The sequence below is a fragment of the Dermochelys coriacea genome, chromosome 8, assembly GCF_009764565.3.
Source record: "Dermochelys coriacea isolate rDerCor1 chromosome 8, rDerCor1.pri.v4, whole genome shotgun sequence".
Lineage (NCBI taxonomy): Eukaryota > Metazoa > Chordata > Testudines > Dermochelyidae > Dermochelys > Dermochelys coriacea.
In genome coordinates, this window is record NC_050075.1 from 18,584,505 (window position 1) to 18,601,024 (window position 16,520).

Sequence of the window (16,520 nt, forward strand, 5' to 3'; positions counted from 1 at the left end):
AAGCCCTGGAGTATCTGAAGAATACTGTGAATGAATGGGAAATACCAGCAAGAACAAGACAATGGTGGTGTTAAAAATAAGGCAAATTTTTGATACATTTCACCAGGAACTGACTATTCCACAGGCTATTGTTCTTGGGAGTCAGATCCCCCCTTGGCTGAACATCAAAATCTACTCCATTGCTTTTCCCCATGCTCTTTTTGTACAGGTTGTTATTGTTGTTTCTACATTTGCCTTTTTTACTGCTCATCTTTTTAACCTGAATCTTCAACCACCATTGTATATGCTGTGCCAACCTTGCCTTTGTGGGGGGTGGGGTCCTCAATCCAGAGGTCTGAAGTCATATGAAAAGCCGCTAGCACGAGGAAAAGTGATCTTCAGAGCAGCCCAAGGAAGGTGACCAGGCATCTGTTTCTCCTGAATGCCGTGATGAGGGTTCCAGGAAATGGGGGCCTCAAAAGCAGGGGGGAATGTTACTTTCACAAATGTCTCCATCGCCTTCCACCATGGGGGCACATCCATGCTGAAGAACGAGGAAATGTGCATGTGGGGCAAAGGAAGTGTCCAGTCATGGCTACAAAGGAGGCCATAATTCCTGAATGTCTTGATTCAAGTACGGGTCAAATTCTTTTATGTAAAACAGGTCCCTATGTCTGCAACGTTGGGACCCTGTCACTTCTCAGATAGGCTGGAAAACCAGAACTGCAAGAAGCAGGAAAAGATTTAGAGATGGGCCAGAATGAAAATTCTGGAGCCAAGACACCCCTGAACTCTGGATCTTCGCAGAAATTCAGCCCATCTCCAGTAAGATTCTTTTGCAGGGCACCTTCAAACCCACTACTTGGACTGAGGTTTACTCATCAATAAATAAGATCAACACCAACAGAGGGCTTTGTTATGGTCTTTTCTCCATTTAAATGTTCATCACAAATTACCAATGCTGACTGGTAAACTGCAAATATGTAGAAGTCTATGAATCGCATTGTTACCAGAGACCATAGGAGGCCTCACTACTCAGCATAGGCTCACGGTTTCAGATTCCATGTTGCCACAACAACAATTGGCTTCCTTGGCGATTTCATCGGCAACTACTGATTCAAGCCTGTCCCAGCATATTTGGCGCAATGTCAATCCTCAGTGCAGATGTAACAAGGAGTCCCACTGGAGACAACTGATTTCCATTCACGTAAAAGATTTCATCACAGCAAGTAAAGACAAAGGAAAGGCAACATCAGGAAATGCTAAACATTTCCTATGCTGTGAAAAGAAGCCAAGATGATGCAAGAGGCTGTTTCTTTTAAACAGACAGGGCAGACGCAGGGAGGGGGAAGGACTGGAACACACAGACACAGTGAAAACTGTGATGGCAGCAAATGGCATGTTTCTTTCACGATTGTTTGGGGAAGGCGGGGGAGTTAGTTAGGAGGGCATGTGAAGGCCACAGGGCAGGGAGAAGAAGGCAAGAGGGATAGGTGTGGAGTGAAGCTGAGGTGAAAAGACTGAGGTGGAAGAGGTGGGGGACAGTTGACTCAAACAGCCAATCATAATGGCACAGAAAGTCCAGTCAAAACTGTTTCTCCTCCTCTGGAGATTCTGCACAAGGGGCTAGTTAATTGTTTCCTTGAGGTCTTGTTGGCCTATTATTCTGTGCAACAGGAGCTCATTCTATATTACGTAGAGGGATTGGGAAAGGTTCACACCTCAAGAGACAAATACTGACTGCTCATAGTATAATTATGAAACGGTGAAGGGACCTCAATTCATGTTAAAATTCAAGGAAAAGGACGGCTCTCAGGGCCAGATTTAGAGGTATTTAGGCACCTAAAAATTCAGGTAGGTGCCTAGTGGGATTTTCAAATGCAAATGCCTTAACACATTTTTAGAAATACACTAGAGTGACAGTGGTTCAATATTGCATTCCTTAACTGCCAGCTGGAGAGGGCTTTTTAAGGCCTGGTCAGCGATCATCTCAACACTTGTTTGACCTGCATCTACAACACTGCCCAGGTGAAGCCTTGTCTAAATGGGAAATTTAGATGTTGGATGATTCCCTCCTTGGGGAAAATGATTGGGTGAGTCTCTCTCTATGGAAAAATTGTTAGATGCAGCTCTTTATGAGAGTGTGCTGCCTCTCCACGGGAAAACTGTTGCCTTGTGTCTCTCCAAAGGGAAATTGTCACCTGCTTTGCTCTGCAGGAAAATTGCCAGTTTTGTCCCATTATGATGGAAATTGTCAATCATGTCTCTATATGGGGAAAAATATCAGTTGTCTCTCTATAAGGCAGAAATATCAGCCTAGGAGAGAGATTAACAAATCATCATACAATTTCCAATCCCTTAGTACACCTTAATGTAGGACAGGTGCTTTCTTTCAACTGGGAAGAAAATGTAACCAGAAGCACAAATTACACTTCTTGTCTTAGATCAGGACAAGAAGGATCTTGGATTCTATTTCTACTAACTTCCTGGGTAACCTTGGGCAAGTTACTTGACCTCTCTATGCATTAGTTTATCCACATACTTACCTACCTCACAATGGTATTGTGAGTCTTAATTAATACTGAAATATCCGGATAGTGGGCTTTATATAAATGTAAGGTAGTATTCTCTCCTTCATGCACAAAGGCAACTACAAGCTACCTTGCATGGAAAGAGGTAGTGGCTTAACAGAGCTTTGACTACAAAGAGCAAATACGCTGTAAAAATAGAAACACGTATGTTAAAGCTGACCCTAGGCAATGTGTTGCACCCAAATACTTATAAAAAGGTTAATAGATATGACTGGATGTACATTGATATGATCTGCATTTTGATTACATATGGGCAGTTATTAAATATCTCCTTTAAAGAATTCATCTCCAAAAGCCAATGTTGCTTTTTCATTTTGAACTTTGATGAACTGTCTTAATTCCGACTCTCACATCTGCTGAGCTGCAATTGACTGAAAGCCAATGCTTCTGAAGGAGAGAGAAAAATCAATATGAAATATCAAGGGAGAGGTCAAATTGAACTGGTTTTTGCAGTTGGCTCGTATACGCGCTGAGGACTAAAAGGACATTTCAGCAACTGAACAAAGGGAGATACCAAATGAGGGTTTCTGCTTCTTAGTCAAGAAACTGAATTTTGTTTGATTCTTAATTGTATTAGGAATCTCACGTGGGAGCTGTTGCCACAGGATAGTGAGACAGTGCAAAGAAACAATGGAATTTAGAAAAACTGCTGTTCAAAAACTTAAGCCCTCCATATGGAAATATACAATTTTCCTCCCAATCTACTTTTTTTAACCTAACAATATATTGTAGATACGCAGCTATAATCATGCTCTATGAAGATCAAAAGCATTAGTTTGCACTTCATTTCTCATCACCTCAGTGAGGTTAGATCCTGAAATATGCAGAGAAAGTACTGTCTGGATCTAGTTTATTAGGGTTAGGACTCAATGGCACCACATCTGTGCAATTTGTTCTTGCAATATTCTCACATCTTGGATGCTAGAAATCTCCTGAGATTCTTGTAAGATATGGAACTGGAAAATAGGCCCCCTCAGAACCAAAACTACAGAGTCAGCTGATTCAGATCTAGATTTTCAAAGAGGTTTAAATTCCAACTTATGGCCTGTCTCCAATAACAGTTTTATTGTTGCTTATTAGTCTATGAAAGGACACGTCAGCTTCTCAGGTCACTAAGAATTACAGAACAATATTAACCTGCTTTACATTGTCTTTCAACCACAATAAACCACAACACACTTGTGTTTAGATTCAAATAACCCTTTAAAAGTGTTGCACCCACAGGTGTTAGAATAGCCTTTGGGATCTGTGAATTCAAAAATTCATTTTGGGTTGGATGAACAATTTGTTTTGATAAAATCAAAAATGTTTTGTTTGGATTCTGACCATTTTTAAATGCCACTGAATTGTTAGAAACAAAATATTTTAGAAACAAAAGTAATTTCAAACTGAAAAAAAATTGAAACATTTTGATTTTTTTGGTATTTTTCCCTAAAAGAAAAATTCAGTGAAACTGATATGAATTAACAAAACGTTTCGATGTTGCCAAATCTGTATTTTGTGCTGGAAAAAGATTTGGTCAAATTTTTTTTGTCCAGCTCTCATCTGAACCAGTATAGCAATTTCTGTGTTCCCAGATATATGGGATTGATAAACATTGTACCCTAGGGGGTCTCAATGCAATAAGTCTGATGCTGTACTGTCAAAGCAGCACAAATAATTTTTCACGTCGTACCATCTGTTCCCTCACTATTCTCAAAGTCTGCAGCACTGAGTTCCAGCAAGGGGGTCTTCTTGCTTGCAGAGCTGCTAAAGATATGCATGATGCTGGAACAAGATAGTGCAGGTCTGGAGAAAGATGTGGATTTTGTTCCCTCTGGTTTAGGCATTCATTTCATATCAACCACAGCAAAAACAAAGACATCAGTACTGAAGGAAAGGACGAGTAAATGATCTCACCACATCTCTACGAAGGCCAGAAAGACCCAATGAAATGATCATTCTTGACTTTACCCTATGAAAAGCAGTTTTGGGAAATACCACAGTGGGAAGCAACGTGACCTGAAGCCCGTGCGTGAACACCCAGACTGGAATCTGAATTTTCAAATGGCACCTAGTTTTATAGCACGCTGAAACAGACCCCTCAGATGCAAACACTCCAGAACTTTGGGGAGTTTGAAGGTTGGACGTCAGACTGAATTTTGAGCCTAATTTTAAGCAAAACCATCCCATTCGCATTTAACCAAATTTTTTATTTCTTTAATTGGGTTTTTGGGGGCTTTTTTAGCTGGCATTTAGTGACCTGGTGCCACTAGCCCTAGGTCTGTAGAAATGAGATCCTACAATCAGAGTTCTCCTTCCTTTATTTACTCTCTCTTGCCCTCCATCACAAAATACCCCTATGCCACAATTCTGGTGAAGTGCTGGAAGTACTCACATTTGGAGTGTTGGTCACAAAGGGCAGATGCCCGCATATCACATAGCCTTATTGTCCCTTTGCTGCTACTGTACACAAAGGTGTTGCAGTGGTTTGGATGGAATTCTGCCGCAGTGATCACCTCTGTTAGCTCCTCCATGTTGGCTGGCTTTATATCTACGATATCTGAAACAGGCAAGTCAAGGAAAAACAAACAGCAAGAGCCAGTGCTGTCAACATGCAGCCCCGGTGGTTATTAATCATTCTGGCTTTCCTTATTATGCATCGTTTAACTGGGGCACTTTGTTTTTGACAGCGAGTATGAAGACAGGGTTCAAATCTCTGTTATTTTAATCCTGAGTGAAAGTTCTGCACCAGGAACTCTCAGCAAAGCCTTGTATGCTAGCTCTAGAAGGGATTTTCTGTTCTCTTTCTCTATATTTCTGAATGGCTGTGGTTCCATATTAGATTATATGTAAATAAGCAGCTCTTGGGCGCTATGCTAATATATACTTCATCATCTGAGGATTGCAATGGCATCATTATCGATTTTACAGATGGGAAAACTGACGTTCAGAGAAACGAAGTGACTTGCATAAGGCCTCACAGTGAGTGACAGGTCTACGGTAATCTGCCTACAGCAGTGGTTCTCAACCAGGGATACACGTACCCCTGGGGATTCACAGAGGTTTTCCGGGGGTACATCAACTCATCTAGATATTTGCCTTTTTACAACAGGCTACATAAAAAGCACTAGCGAAGTCAGTAACAAGTAAAATTTCATACAGACAATGACTTGTTTATACTGCTCTATATACTATACACTGAAATGCAAGTACAATATTTACATTTCAATTGATTTATTTTATAATTATATGGTAAAAATGAGAAAATAAGCAATTTTTCAGTAATAGTGTGCTGTGACACTTTTGTATTTTTATATCTAATTTTGTAAGCAAGTAGTTTTTAAAACGAGGTGAAACTTGGAGGGAACTCAAGAAAAATCAGAGTCCTGAAAGGGGTACAGTAATCTGGAAAGGTTGAGAGCCACTAGTCCGCAGTATTGATTTAACCAGTAAAATATACTCCCTCTCTGTAAGCAGATTCAGCCAGGCAAGTAGTACCTTGGCTGCTTTGATCACTACAGTAACTTCCTTATTTCTTTACTGCTTGGCAAATATTTTCTTTTAGCATGTGTTTGTTCTGTGCTGTATTGTGCCACATATTGTACCTGCTCATGGCCTTAGAATTTAAGCTGTTTAGGGCCAGGACAACATTTGCCCAGAACGTGTTAGCACTATGTACCCTTGATGTTGAGTATAATAATAAGGGATCAAGAATACCAGTGCATACATTCCCACTCCTCTTACACATATTCAGAATGCAGTGAGATATTGCTTCCCAAAAGCACTGCTCAAGAGATACATGCTGTTACTGGGAATAAAAAACAGATCAAGAACTACGGCTGGATTTTCAAAACAGCCTTAAGAAGTTAGATGCCCAAATCCCTTTGCATTTAATGAAAGTTAGGCATCTCACTCCCTTAGACTCCTTTAAAAAGCTCAGCCTATATTTACTATCTTTAGTGTGAATCTGGCTTTGACTGACATTGCTTTTCACTTCTCACCATTCGAATGGTGAGGTCAATGTGAACATGCACACTGAAAGAAACTAATGAACTAAAGAGAAAGCCTATCTTTTGTTACTTTATCTATAGACTGTAGCTGCTTGTAACACACACTGTAGTGCCCTCTTTGTTCAAAAAAACTGCAAGACTTGACTCTGGCAAATTTGTCATGGGGCAGAACAAACAGCTCATGGGGAAGAACAAATAGTTGCTGGAAAAAGAAAATAACCCCATGTGATGTAACAATGCAAGAAAAACAAAACATGATGAACAGAAAATGATTGCTCTTACAGGAAGATTTTTCATTTTAAGAAGGTTCTGCATGTTTAGACTCAGTAAAATCCTGGACTAAAATTAAATCATCCTGACATTCAAGTTGAGCTTGAAATATCTGTAGTCAGACACACCAGATGGAGGGAGTCAGAAAGGAACCATGTCAATCACAAAGAGCCTCCTAGTGGTACAGATGAGCCTTTGATGATTGTCTCTATCAATCCGGCCTTGACACTGACTTAGTGATCACTGGTGGCAAGCGGCTTTAGATTTCACAGTCCAATCAAAATACCCAGCATGGGACAATTTACTGACTGTGCCCAGGTGAGGGTGGGGGGGAAAGAGGGGGATTGCACCATTACTTTCATGGAAAGCAAATTAAGGTCCTGCTGTTAACAGCAATTTCCAGAGAGAGAGAGAGAGAGAGAGAGGGGGGAAAAAAATCAGATGTGAACTGCACAGGCTTGTGGGGATAGCTTCAAAACCTGACTGCAAGAAAAGTCCTTTCCTCAGTGCAGCATGGTGGGTGAGAGGGTTTAAAGAGAGGATATTTTTCCCTTTGGGGGAAAAAATGGGTGAATGTAATGCTCCGAGACAGGAAGGGCCAATAGCACTGGCTATAACCAGGTATATATCAGTCAGGTACTCTGCCATCCATCCTCAGCTCTGCCAATGCACTTCAGTACTAATCTGTAAAAGTTCTGCTGTTAGACTCTTTTGGAATAAAGGATGGTCTTGAGGTTAAAGTATAAACTAGGAACCAAGAGGGATCTCAGCTCAGCTACAGATTTCCTATGTTACTATTATTTGTGTTTCAGTAGAATAGGGATGTCATCTTCTCTCTCTCTGTCTCAGTCTCCTCCTCTGTGAAATCAGAATATTTTGCTCTGTCAACTACTTTTCACATACAAAGTGCTTTATATGAAGGCAAATATTAGTATTTCCACTGTACAGATGGGGAAGCTGAGACAGACAGGCAAACTGACTTGCATATGGTCATGCTGCAGTTCAATAACAGAACTGGAACTATAACACCAGCCAGTGCCCTATACCCTAGATTGCACAAAGGGAATTGTAATACTTAGCATCCTCACTGACTGTAGTGAGGTTAGATTTCTTAACGTTTGTGAAGCACCACGATAGTCCAAGATTAAAACTGATCTAGAAATACATGGTATCATATTTCTGAACCCTTTTGCAGCTTTGCCAACATCCTTCAGTTCTGATCTCTAACAACCCTTGCTATTACAGCCCTGGTCCCTGCTAAGCAATGCCTTCGAATTATGTCAAATTGCACAATGGCTTTGTGATGTGCACAAAATCAGAACTGGAATGACCCCGCCTCCCCTCCCCAAAACACACCTCATTTTCACTTATGATTTAAGTAGGATTTGAGCTTAGGTCTCTAGTGGTAAAAAGCTAGCATGTTAATCCTGTGCATGCTGTTATCTCCAGGGATTTTTAGGCCTTATTAAACTGTACTGTACTTCGCGGAACAGGACTCGGTGCATCACTAAGTCTGCTTTTTTAAACTAACTAAACAATTTCTCTTTTTTTTAAGAATATACAGCAACTGAGTTTTGAGACTGGCAGTTGTTGGAGCAGCTCCAAAAACAATTGTTATTAAGAGGCCAGCAATGCTAAAAACCAATTTAAAATGCGGAGGGCCCAATTGAAGTCAATAGGGTTATGTTAGTAACTGAGAGAAGAGTTTGGCCCTGGAAATCCGCTGGCAAATTAAACTTTGCAGAGTAGTGTAATGGAATAAGGGGCCTAGCACACCCAACAAAGATCTCAGATTGCTCCAGATCAAATGGAAAACCCAATATTGGGTTGCCAGAATGCATCACAGGGTTTGGGGTGGAGGGTTTGGTTGGGTTGAGCTCCTTCCTCAGGGCGTTCCAACCTGGTGTACATGATGGTCTCCTGCAGGAGAGGCATTGGGTCTGGGGGTGTCTCTAGATTGTAACAGACTATCAAAGTTTACAGATGATCCCAGGAAGGTTGAGAACCACTGCTCTAGGGGGCTAACTTTAGACAAGTAAAAAGCCAACCCCATGAGTTATATACAAGATAAAAAGAAAAGCAGTTAAAAAGTCAGTTCCAAGATTGAGCAGATTCCATAACAGTAACGCATGATTTCAAACTGAGGTAACAAGGAGACATCAATAGCACTCCATAATCTACTAGTCACCCATTGCCATTCTTTTCTCACAATAATGGCTGTTTGATTAAATGGAAATTGTAGTGAAAAATCTGTTTTCATCTAAATTTGGGGGGAGAGGGAGGTAGAAAAACTGAAATCTGGAAATTTTTTGTTTTCCAGTGAAAACCTGAAATATTTTGATGAAAATTATAATTTTGATTTTATTGAGGTTTTACACAGGGGAAAGTAATAATTTACCAACCAACCTTACAATTTACTAAATTATTATCTTTTTCTTTCCTTAGAAGTAAAACCCCCCAAAAATCTTTATTCACCCAATCCTAAAGTGCTGCTGGTTTGTCTCATCTCACCACGTGACTCTTGCTATAACTTGTAAGATTATTCCCACAACACTAGCTCCTCTGCATAGTGGGAATTATGCAATGTTTTGATGCATTATTCTCTTATCTCATGAAACCTCTGCATCAAATTTTCCCAGATGGTAATAGAAGTCTTGTTCGAAAGGCAACGGCTTTATCTCCATTTCTTCCTCAGAATGAATGACCACAGCTAAGCAGGCTATCCTCAGTGTGGGAGGCCTAAGTTTCTGAGGAGTCTTTTGCTTTGGCCAGTGCCTCTCAAGGAGGCCTTATAGATGATGTGCTTTGGGCTTGGAGAGGTGCCCATAAGTATCACTTACTAGGTCCAATGGAGATGTGCTCAATGGCTTGTGAAGCCATGAAAGAACTCACCTGCCTGTCCTAAAGGCCCAAGAAGGAAGAAAGATTTTCCAGGAAAATTCTATTCATTTTCCAGAGCTCAAGTATCAGGCATGCCCAGGATATATAGAGCCCGCAGCGTCATTTTTACAGAGCCACTTTCTTAACTACAAGTGCCCTTCAAAGGTAGGTTTCAAAAGATATCATAGATCTGTGCGCTAAAGACCATATGAAACTAGAGGATGGAGCATTCACCAGGGCAAAAAAAACCATTGTGGAATGAATAAATGTGGGATCCTTAAGACTGTCTTACCAGCTTTCAATTAGGGTTCAAGAATGGGAAGGGAAAACCGCAGGCATGCTCAGATATCTAAGCATCACCAAAACCAAACAATAAATGAAAAATCCCAACTGCAGAAATTTCTACTTTTTTCCTAAACAAAGAATCATTGTAACTGCTTTTCTCTGACCTTCTAGATGTGTCAGCTCCATGACTAAGCACTGCCCCTGGAGCTGACTTCAGAAATAAGGATATGTGGCATCCAAAGCACTGATCAGGAAGAATTCTAGGAAGCCGCTTTCAGGGGATGTGTCGGGAGGTGTCATATGCTGCCATGTGGTACTAATGACTCACTGACATCTCAGAAGAACTGCTTCATTTATGAAATACCAATTCAGCACAGATCAGTAAATGCAACCCCCCTGGCAGAATGCACTGGAATTCAGTACAGGACAAGTAGTCTCCTGCTACAGTCCTGCCAGTAAATTTCCCAGGGAACTTTTTCTGGATGGATCAGAGACCTACGGATAGTTAAGAGAATGAACACATCAACTGCAACAAGAAAGATGGGATAATGGTAGAGAAGAGAGCAAGGCATCCACACTGCCAATCAAACGATCACCTGCATTATCCAAATTTATTTGGATCTTCACAGCTGTAAACAGAAGCAATGATCTCTGGATATGACAATAGTCCATTATCCAAAGGACTAACCTTCCCCTTGCGGGTCTGAAATGCTGCTTCTATGATGGAGCCATAAGCCTATAGACTGTGATCCGGTCAGACTTACTAAGCTAAGCAGAATGCCAAGGAGAACTCAGACGGCTACAAGAATTATTAGTGGTGATGCATCAAGGGGCACTCTTTTCTCTTGGTCAGGACTGTACCAATGCCCAAGCATGGTACTAAGAAGCAATTTGCTGCTGGAGATACCTTGTTTGAATAAGATGCACCACTGAGGTCCTGGTGAGTTGTATCAATTAAAATTCTCATGGCACATTAGGAACAGTAGAGTATCAGCATTGGCATCTTGGCTAAATTTGGCTGGGACAACTACATTCTGTCCATCTGAATTCTCTGTAGTTTCAACTGAATATGGCACTTGGCACTTTGTGTTCTAAACCATAATATACAGTTGCTGCACACAGTTCAAACACAAACACTTTCCACCCCAGAGTGGCTGAATTTCAGTGATTGCCAAAATGATCCCCAGCTGGTAAAGTTTGCTGTGTGCTTTGGGGATTTCTCAGTGGAAGCACTATGTAAGTATCAGTGATTATTACCATCCCTGTTGTTATTATTCCTGATGTGACTGTTATAGGGGTGACTGGCATGGTCTCATTTGTATGTCTGCAACTGGCAACCTGTCACACACTACAGTTTATAATGAAAACTACACTATTAATATTTCCTCTCCTTATTTCCCCCAAGGCATCTGTCTTCTAAATCACCTAAGGAAACTCCCCTCCCCCACTTACACCCTGCAGGCAAAATTCAACACGTCACCCAAACTGGAAAGCAGCAGCTTGTAATGATGCCCAGCTGAGCTATGTTCAAACTTATGGCTCTTGGAATCAGACAAAACAGGGTAGTAGTTTAAAATTAGAGAGGGGAGATTGAGACCTTCTCAGTGCCAGCATTCTAGCTGCTATGGTAACATTTTGCATCCCCAGCAAGAGCAACAGAAATAAAAAGAAAAAGGAGGTCTCGGCACTTACATTTACATACTGTCCAGACTGACACACACAAACTGTAACTGTAACACAGCACCAATAATAGTTGGTATTTAGGTAGCACCTTTTATCTGAGGATCTCAGAGCACTTTACAGACACTGAGGACCAACAATGGCCTCCCGACACTTAGGGCAGGGCTACACTTAAAAAGTTGCAGCGGCACAGCTGTAGTGCTTCACTGAAGATGGTACTACATCCCCGGGAGAGCTTCTCCCATCAGCGTAGTTAATCCACCTCTGCAAGAGGCAGTGGCTAAGTTGACAGGAGAAGCCTTCCCATCCCCACAGCACTATCTACACCAGATGTTAGGTCAGTATAACGGTTTCACTCAGGGGTGCGCATTTTTCACACCTCGGAGCGACATAGTTATACTAACTTAAGTTTGTAGTGTAGACCTGACCTGAGTAAACTCTGCATCCATCCACACGTGGGACCAGATGGATGTAACAATAAAGAAGCTGCATTACCTTCTCTTACCACTGATGCATACTAGCACAGGGCACCGAGTGAGAGAAGCCGGCACGACTGCTTTCCTGCCGGTAGACAAAGCTGTCAACACCCTCTGAGCAGTGGGCATGGTCCAGGGTTCTCTGCTTCGTGTCCTCCTCCGGATCCCTTGCTTTGACCCTGTGACCTGGACCCCCGCCTTGCTTTTCATTTGTTTTCCCTTTTGATCTGATGACGCCTGGGTTGTGGCTCCTACCTCACCTGAAGGGAGGGCCTTTCATTGCTTTGGAGAGCTCCACACCATCATCCTAGTTATCAGATAGGCCACCCTTTTTACTCTGGGGCTCTCTGCTCAGTGTTCAGTATTTTTGTCTCCACTCCTAGCCTTACCCCTTTGTTTACTTTCTCCCCCGTAATTGTCCTCTGTATCTTTGTGGCCCCATCCCTCTCCCCATAAGGGAAATGCTATTGTACTTTCAGGGTCCCCTACAGAGATCAAGTAGGTTCACCCTTTTCACCAGTACTAAATTCACATCAGAAAAATGACAGCAGCTGCTTTCATGTCACATCTAAGCCAGAGAACCAGACTGACCCTATGCTAGTGTGCAATACAGACAAACCTTAGATGCACATATTGTATAGGGCCAAGCCCTGAGATCCTCACTCAGTTTATACCTGGATAGCACTCCCACAGAAGCAAGGTTGCCTTTGGAATTCCCTCTCCATGGAGGAGTCTCAGAGTACAAGTCTAGCAACCTTCGTGGTACATTGCAGGATATGTGTATTCCATTTAGCTGTTCATTAACAGTTTGTTGTGTTCCTGCTTTACACTTTAATCTCTGTATGAAAAAACCTACTGACATAGGGTAACTGAATGGGGTAATCTGCAATAATAAAAACAGAATTAAAATAATAATAATAATTATTATTAACATCCTGTTGTAAAGCAAATCAGTATGGGCTAAATTCTGAAGACCTCGCTCAGTTCTTATTCAGACCTTCCTTAGGCAAATCTTCCATGGGCTTCATTGGGAATTTTGCCTGAATAAGGAATGAATAAAACCTGCATAAGGACCTCAGCATCTGACTGACTATGTATACACAATCATGCACAAATAACAAGATATTTGTCTAATGGTTAAATAAGAGAAAACCTAATTCAAATATAAGAAGGATTTATAGACAATGAAAAAGAAACCCTCCAAAAGATGTAAATTCAAGGTTCAGATGAGCTCATTCTTCTCAAGTCTGGGTTCTACAAGATCATCTCCTGATTGGACAATAACTCCAGCCAGATTTATGAATCAAAGGATACTAAAACTTTGATTGGTTATTTCAAAGTTCCATAAGTTTATCCTCAGGTCATCAGCTGACATGTAGGTTTCATAGTCACTGTTTACGGATATGGAGTTGATGTGATATGTGTGCGCATTGGCAAATACTCTTCGGGGAGTGGCCTCCACCATTAGATCCATGGGCCTTAGTACAGGGACCTAGCAAGAGAAGGAACAAAAGCAAAGCATTAGAAGAACAAAATAGTTTCAGCATTAAAAGCGATCTCATTGCAACTTCCAGATCAGTACATTTGGCTAATATTCAAACAATCTCACCTACAGCTGAGTTAATCCAGGGCACCATACATTTATGGGGAGACCGAATTGTTCAGTGACATGAATTAGTTTTTGCCTCTAGGCTGGTTTTTGCCTCTAGAATTTAATCTAATCTAAATCAGGGCTGTCTGATAGTTCCCATCTGATGGTTGGTTAGTATTTTGTATGAAACATGTTGGTGGTCTCAGCCCAGTTCTTAGTGGACAATTGTGTGCATCACATAAACCACCATTTCAGCTAGCACTAACTGGCACTCTTGGGAATGGATGAGTCATTACACAAAATAAAACTATTTCCCCATGGTATTTCTCCCCCCCACCGTTCCTCTGATATTCTTGTTAACTGCTGGAATTAGCCTACCTTGCTTGTCACCATGAAAGGTTTTCCTCCTTTCCCCCCCTGCTGCTAGTGATGGCTTATCTTAAGTGATCACTCTCCTTACAGTGTGTATGATAAACCCATTGTTTCATGTTCTCTGTGTGTGTATATAAATCTCTCCTCTGTTTTTTCCACCAAATGCATCCGATGAAGTGAGCTGTAGCTCACGAAAGCTTATGCTCTAATAAATTTGTTAGTCTCTAAGGTGCCACAAGTACTCCTTTTCTTTTTGCGAATACAGACTAATATGGCTGCTACTCTGAAACCTGGCACTCTTGTGTTATCTTTAGTCCCCAGGGATTTAATCCTGCCCTTTTCACTAACACAAATTCATTTAAGCCCCTCGTTCCTCACAATTTTATACATTAATATATGCAGGAGAAAGACTGAACAGTAGGAAAAACAGATGTAGAAATACCTTATATAAGGTATTGTTCTGGTTAGGTTTGAGCACAGCACTGAAAGGCAGGTACTCTTGAGTTCTAATCCCCACTCTGGCAATGATTCCCTCTTTGGCCTTTGTCAAGTCATTTAACCTTTCTGCCTCGGTTTCCCCATTTGAAAAATTGAGATATTAATACTTACTAATTCACAGGGTTGTTGTGATGATTAATGAATGTTTTGAACATCTAAAGTTTAGCATAACTGCTAAATTGTTGGGGTTTGTTTTTTGTCTTTTTCTTTTTAAAGAAAATTGTATCTAAATGCAGTACTCTGAACAGCATATTAAGGCTGAATCCACATGGATGGACTCCTGCACTGCAGTTCTGTGCTGGCACAGGGGCCCATCTGAACAGATGTATTTACAGGCTCGGACCTCCCAATATTAATACTTTTCTTCCAAACTACTGCTAGATTGCTGCTAAAGCCAGGCACTTATTCTTATTGCAAAATGCAAATACACAGAAAAGCAAAAAATGAAAATATGTACAGTGATTTTCTTTGTTATTGGTTGACTAAAGCTTCCCTTCCCCCAATCAGCAATTCCTTTATTATTTGTTATTAAAATAATACTGTTTTTTAAAGGAAACCCATGTCAGCATAGATTCCTGCCCCTCTCCCCACTTTGTGGTAAAACAATGGAATTGGGAGATGGAAGGAGAGAGAAAAATAGAAAAGAACATTGGAGCAGATGGGGAAAAAACTAACTGATCTACTTTTCCTTGTATGGTTATTAACCATAACCCTCGTAAGCCATCAGTGGATGAATAGATACAGTCAAAAACTGTGTATGCAAAGAAGGACATAAGTAATATATTTAGACATAACACTCTTAAGGCAACTTAATATAATAGAAAGGTGTCAGTCTATGCTTCCTTTTGCCAATAACCCATTCCCTCAAGCTACTTAATTACCGTGTGTATTATCTGTATGCTGCCCAAAGAGATTTCCCATGGCTGCTGAGGTGAGGATAGAGGTATGACAGCCAGGAGCAAGACACACTAGAACATAGGAACTGCCAGCTCAGAGCCTGAGCTTAATGCGATGAGCCTGCTTTCTAATTCAGCCTGACATATTCAATGATGCATCATTTGCTATTGAAGGACTTTGCTCAGCCATCTGGGGACATAGTCTAGCATTTTGCCCAGAGACTGCAGGAAGCAGGCTGTCATTCAGACTGTCAGAAACATGATGTTTTCAAAGGTACAGGAGTTCAACTGTTACACCAGGCCTCTCTGGAAATAAAAAAGTAAATAAATAAATAAATAAAAGGGTTTGGCATAAGATTTCACTCAACACAACACTGATATGCAGTACAGCCACATCTTGACTGTCATGCCACCCACCCTCAAGCCACGCACGGGTTCCTATCCCCAAAGCCTGCAGAAATCACTGCGATACCAATGCTGGTAGGTATAGGTCTGTTTTATATGGCAGCTTTTTTCAAATAAATCAGCTTTCTTGCACCCTGAGAGTGAAGTTGACAGTATCCTCAGCCAATAAAGTCTCAGTTTTCTAGTACAGAGCCAAATTCTTAGGACTCTACTCAGTTTTTACTCAGGGTATGTCTACATTAAAAACTAAAGTAGACCTATATAAGATCGACTTACAACCACCGCAGTACTTACTGTGGTTGTGCATGTCCACACTACCCTCCTTGGGTCGTGATGCAGGTCCTCACCAGGAGCGCTTCCATCGACCTAAGAGGGGCAGCGTGGGGAGCTGAGAGCCTGTTCTCTCAACTCTGATGGTAGCTCCCTGCTGGGAGCCTGGCTTCCCCCACACCCCTCAGCTCTCAATTCCCCAGTGGGAGCGTGGGCGGGGGGGGGGAGAACCGCCCAGGGCTTCTAGCCTCCCTGTTTCCTGCTGGGAGTGGGGGAAAAACAGACTGGGGCATCTCAACACCGGGGAGCAGGTTCCAGCCATCTGGGCTCCTTGC

The 16,520-nt window shown here is 41.5% G+C and overlaps 1 protein-coding gene across 4 annotated transcripts in view; it reads right to left on the minus strand.

Moving 5' to 3' along the window:
* The window catches only part of PPP2R2B (protein phosphatase 2 regulatory subunit Bbeta), a 253,503-nt gene that overhangs the window by 7,034 nt on the left and 229,949 nt on the right, over nucleotides 1-16,520 (minus strand). For all 4 annotated transcript variants that reach the window (XM_038413477.2, XM_043490656.1, XM_038413478.2 and 1 more), the window contains 2 exons: nucleotides 13,468-13,645; nucleotides 4,948-5,112 (listed from right to left, as the gene is read on the minus strand). In XM_038413477.2, coding sequence (XP_038269405.1) covers nucleotides 4,948-5,112; nucleotides 13,468-13,645 — 343 coding nt within the window. The remainder of the gene's footprint in view (nucleotides 1-4,947; nucleotides 5,113-13,467; nucleotides 13,646-16,520) is intronic.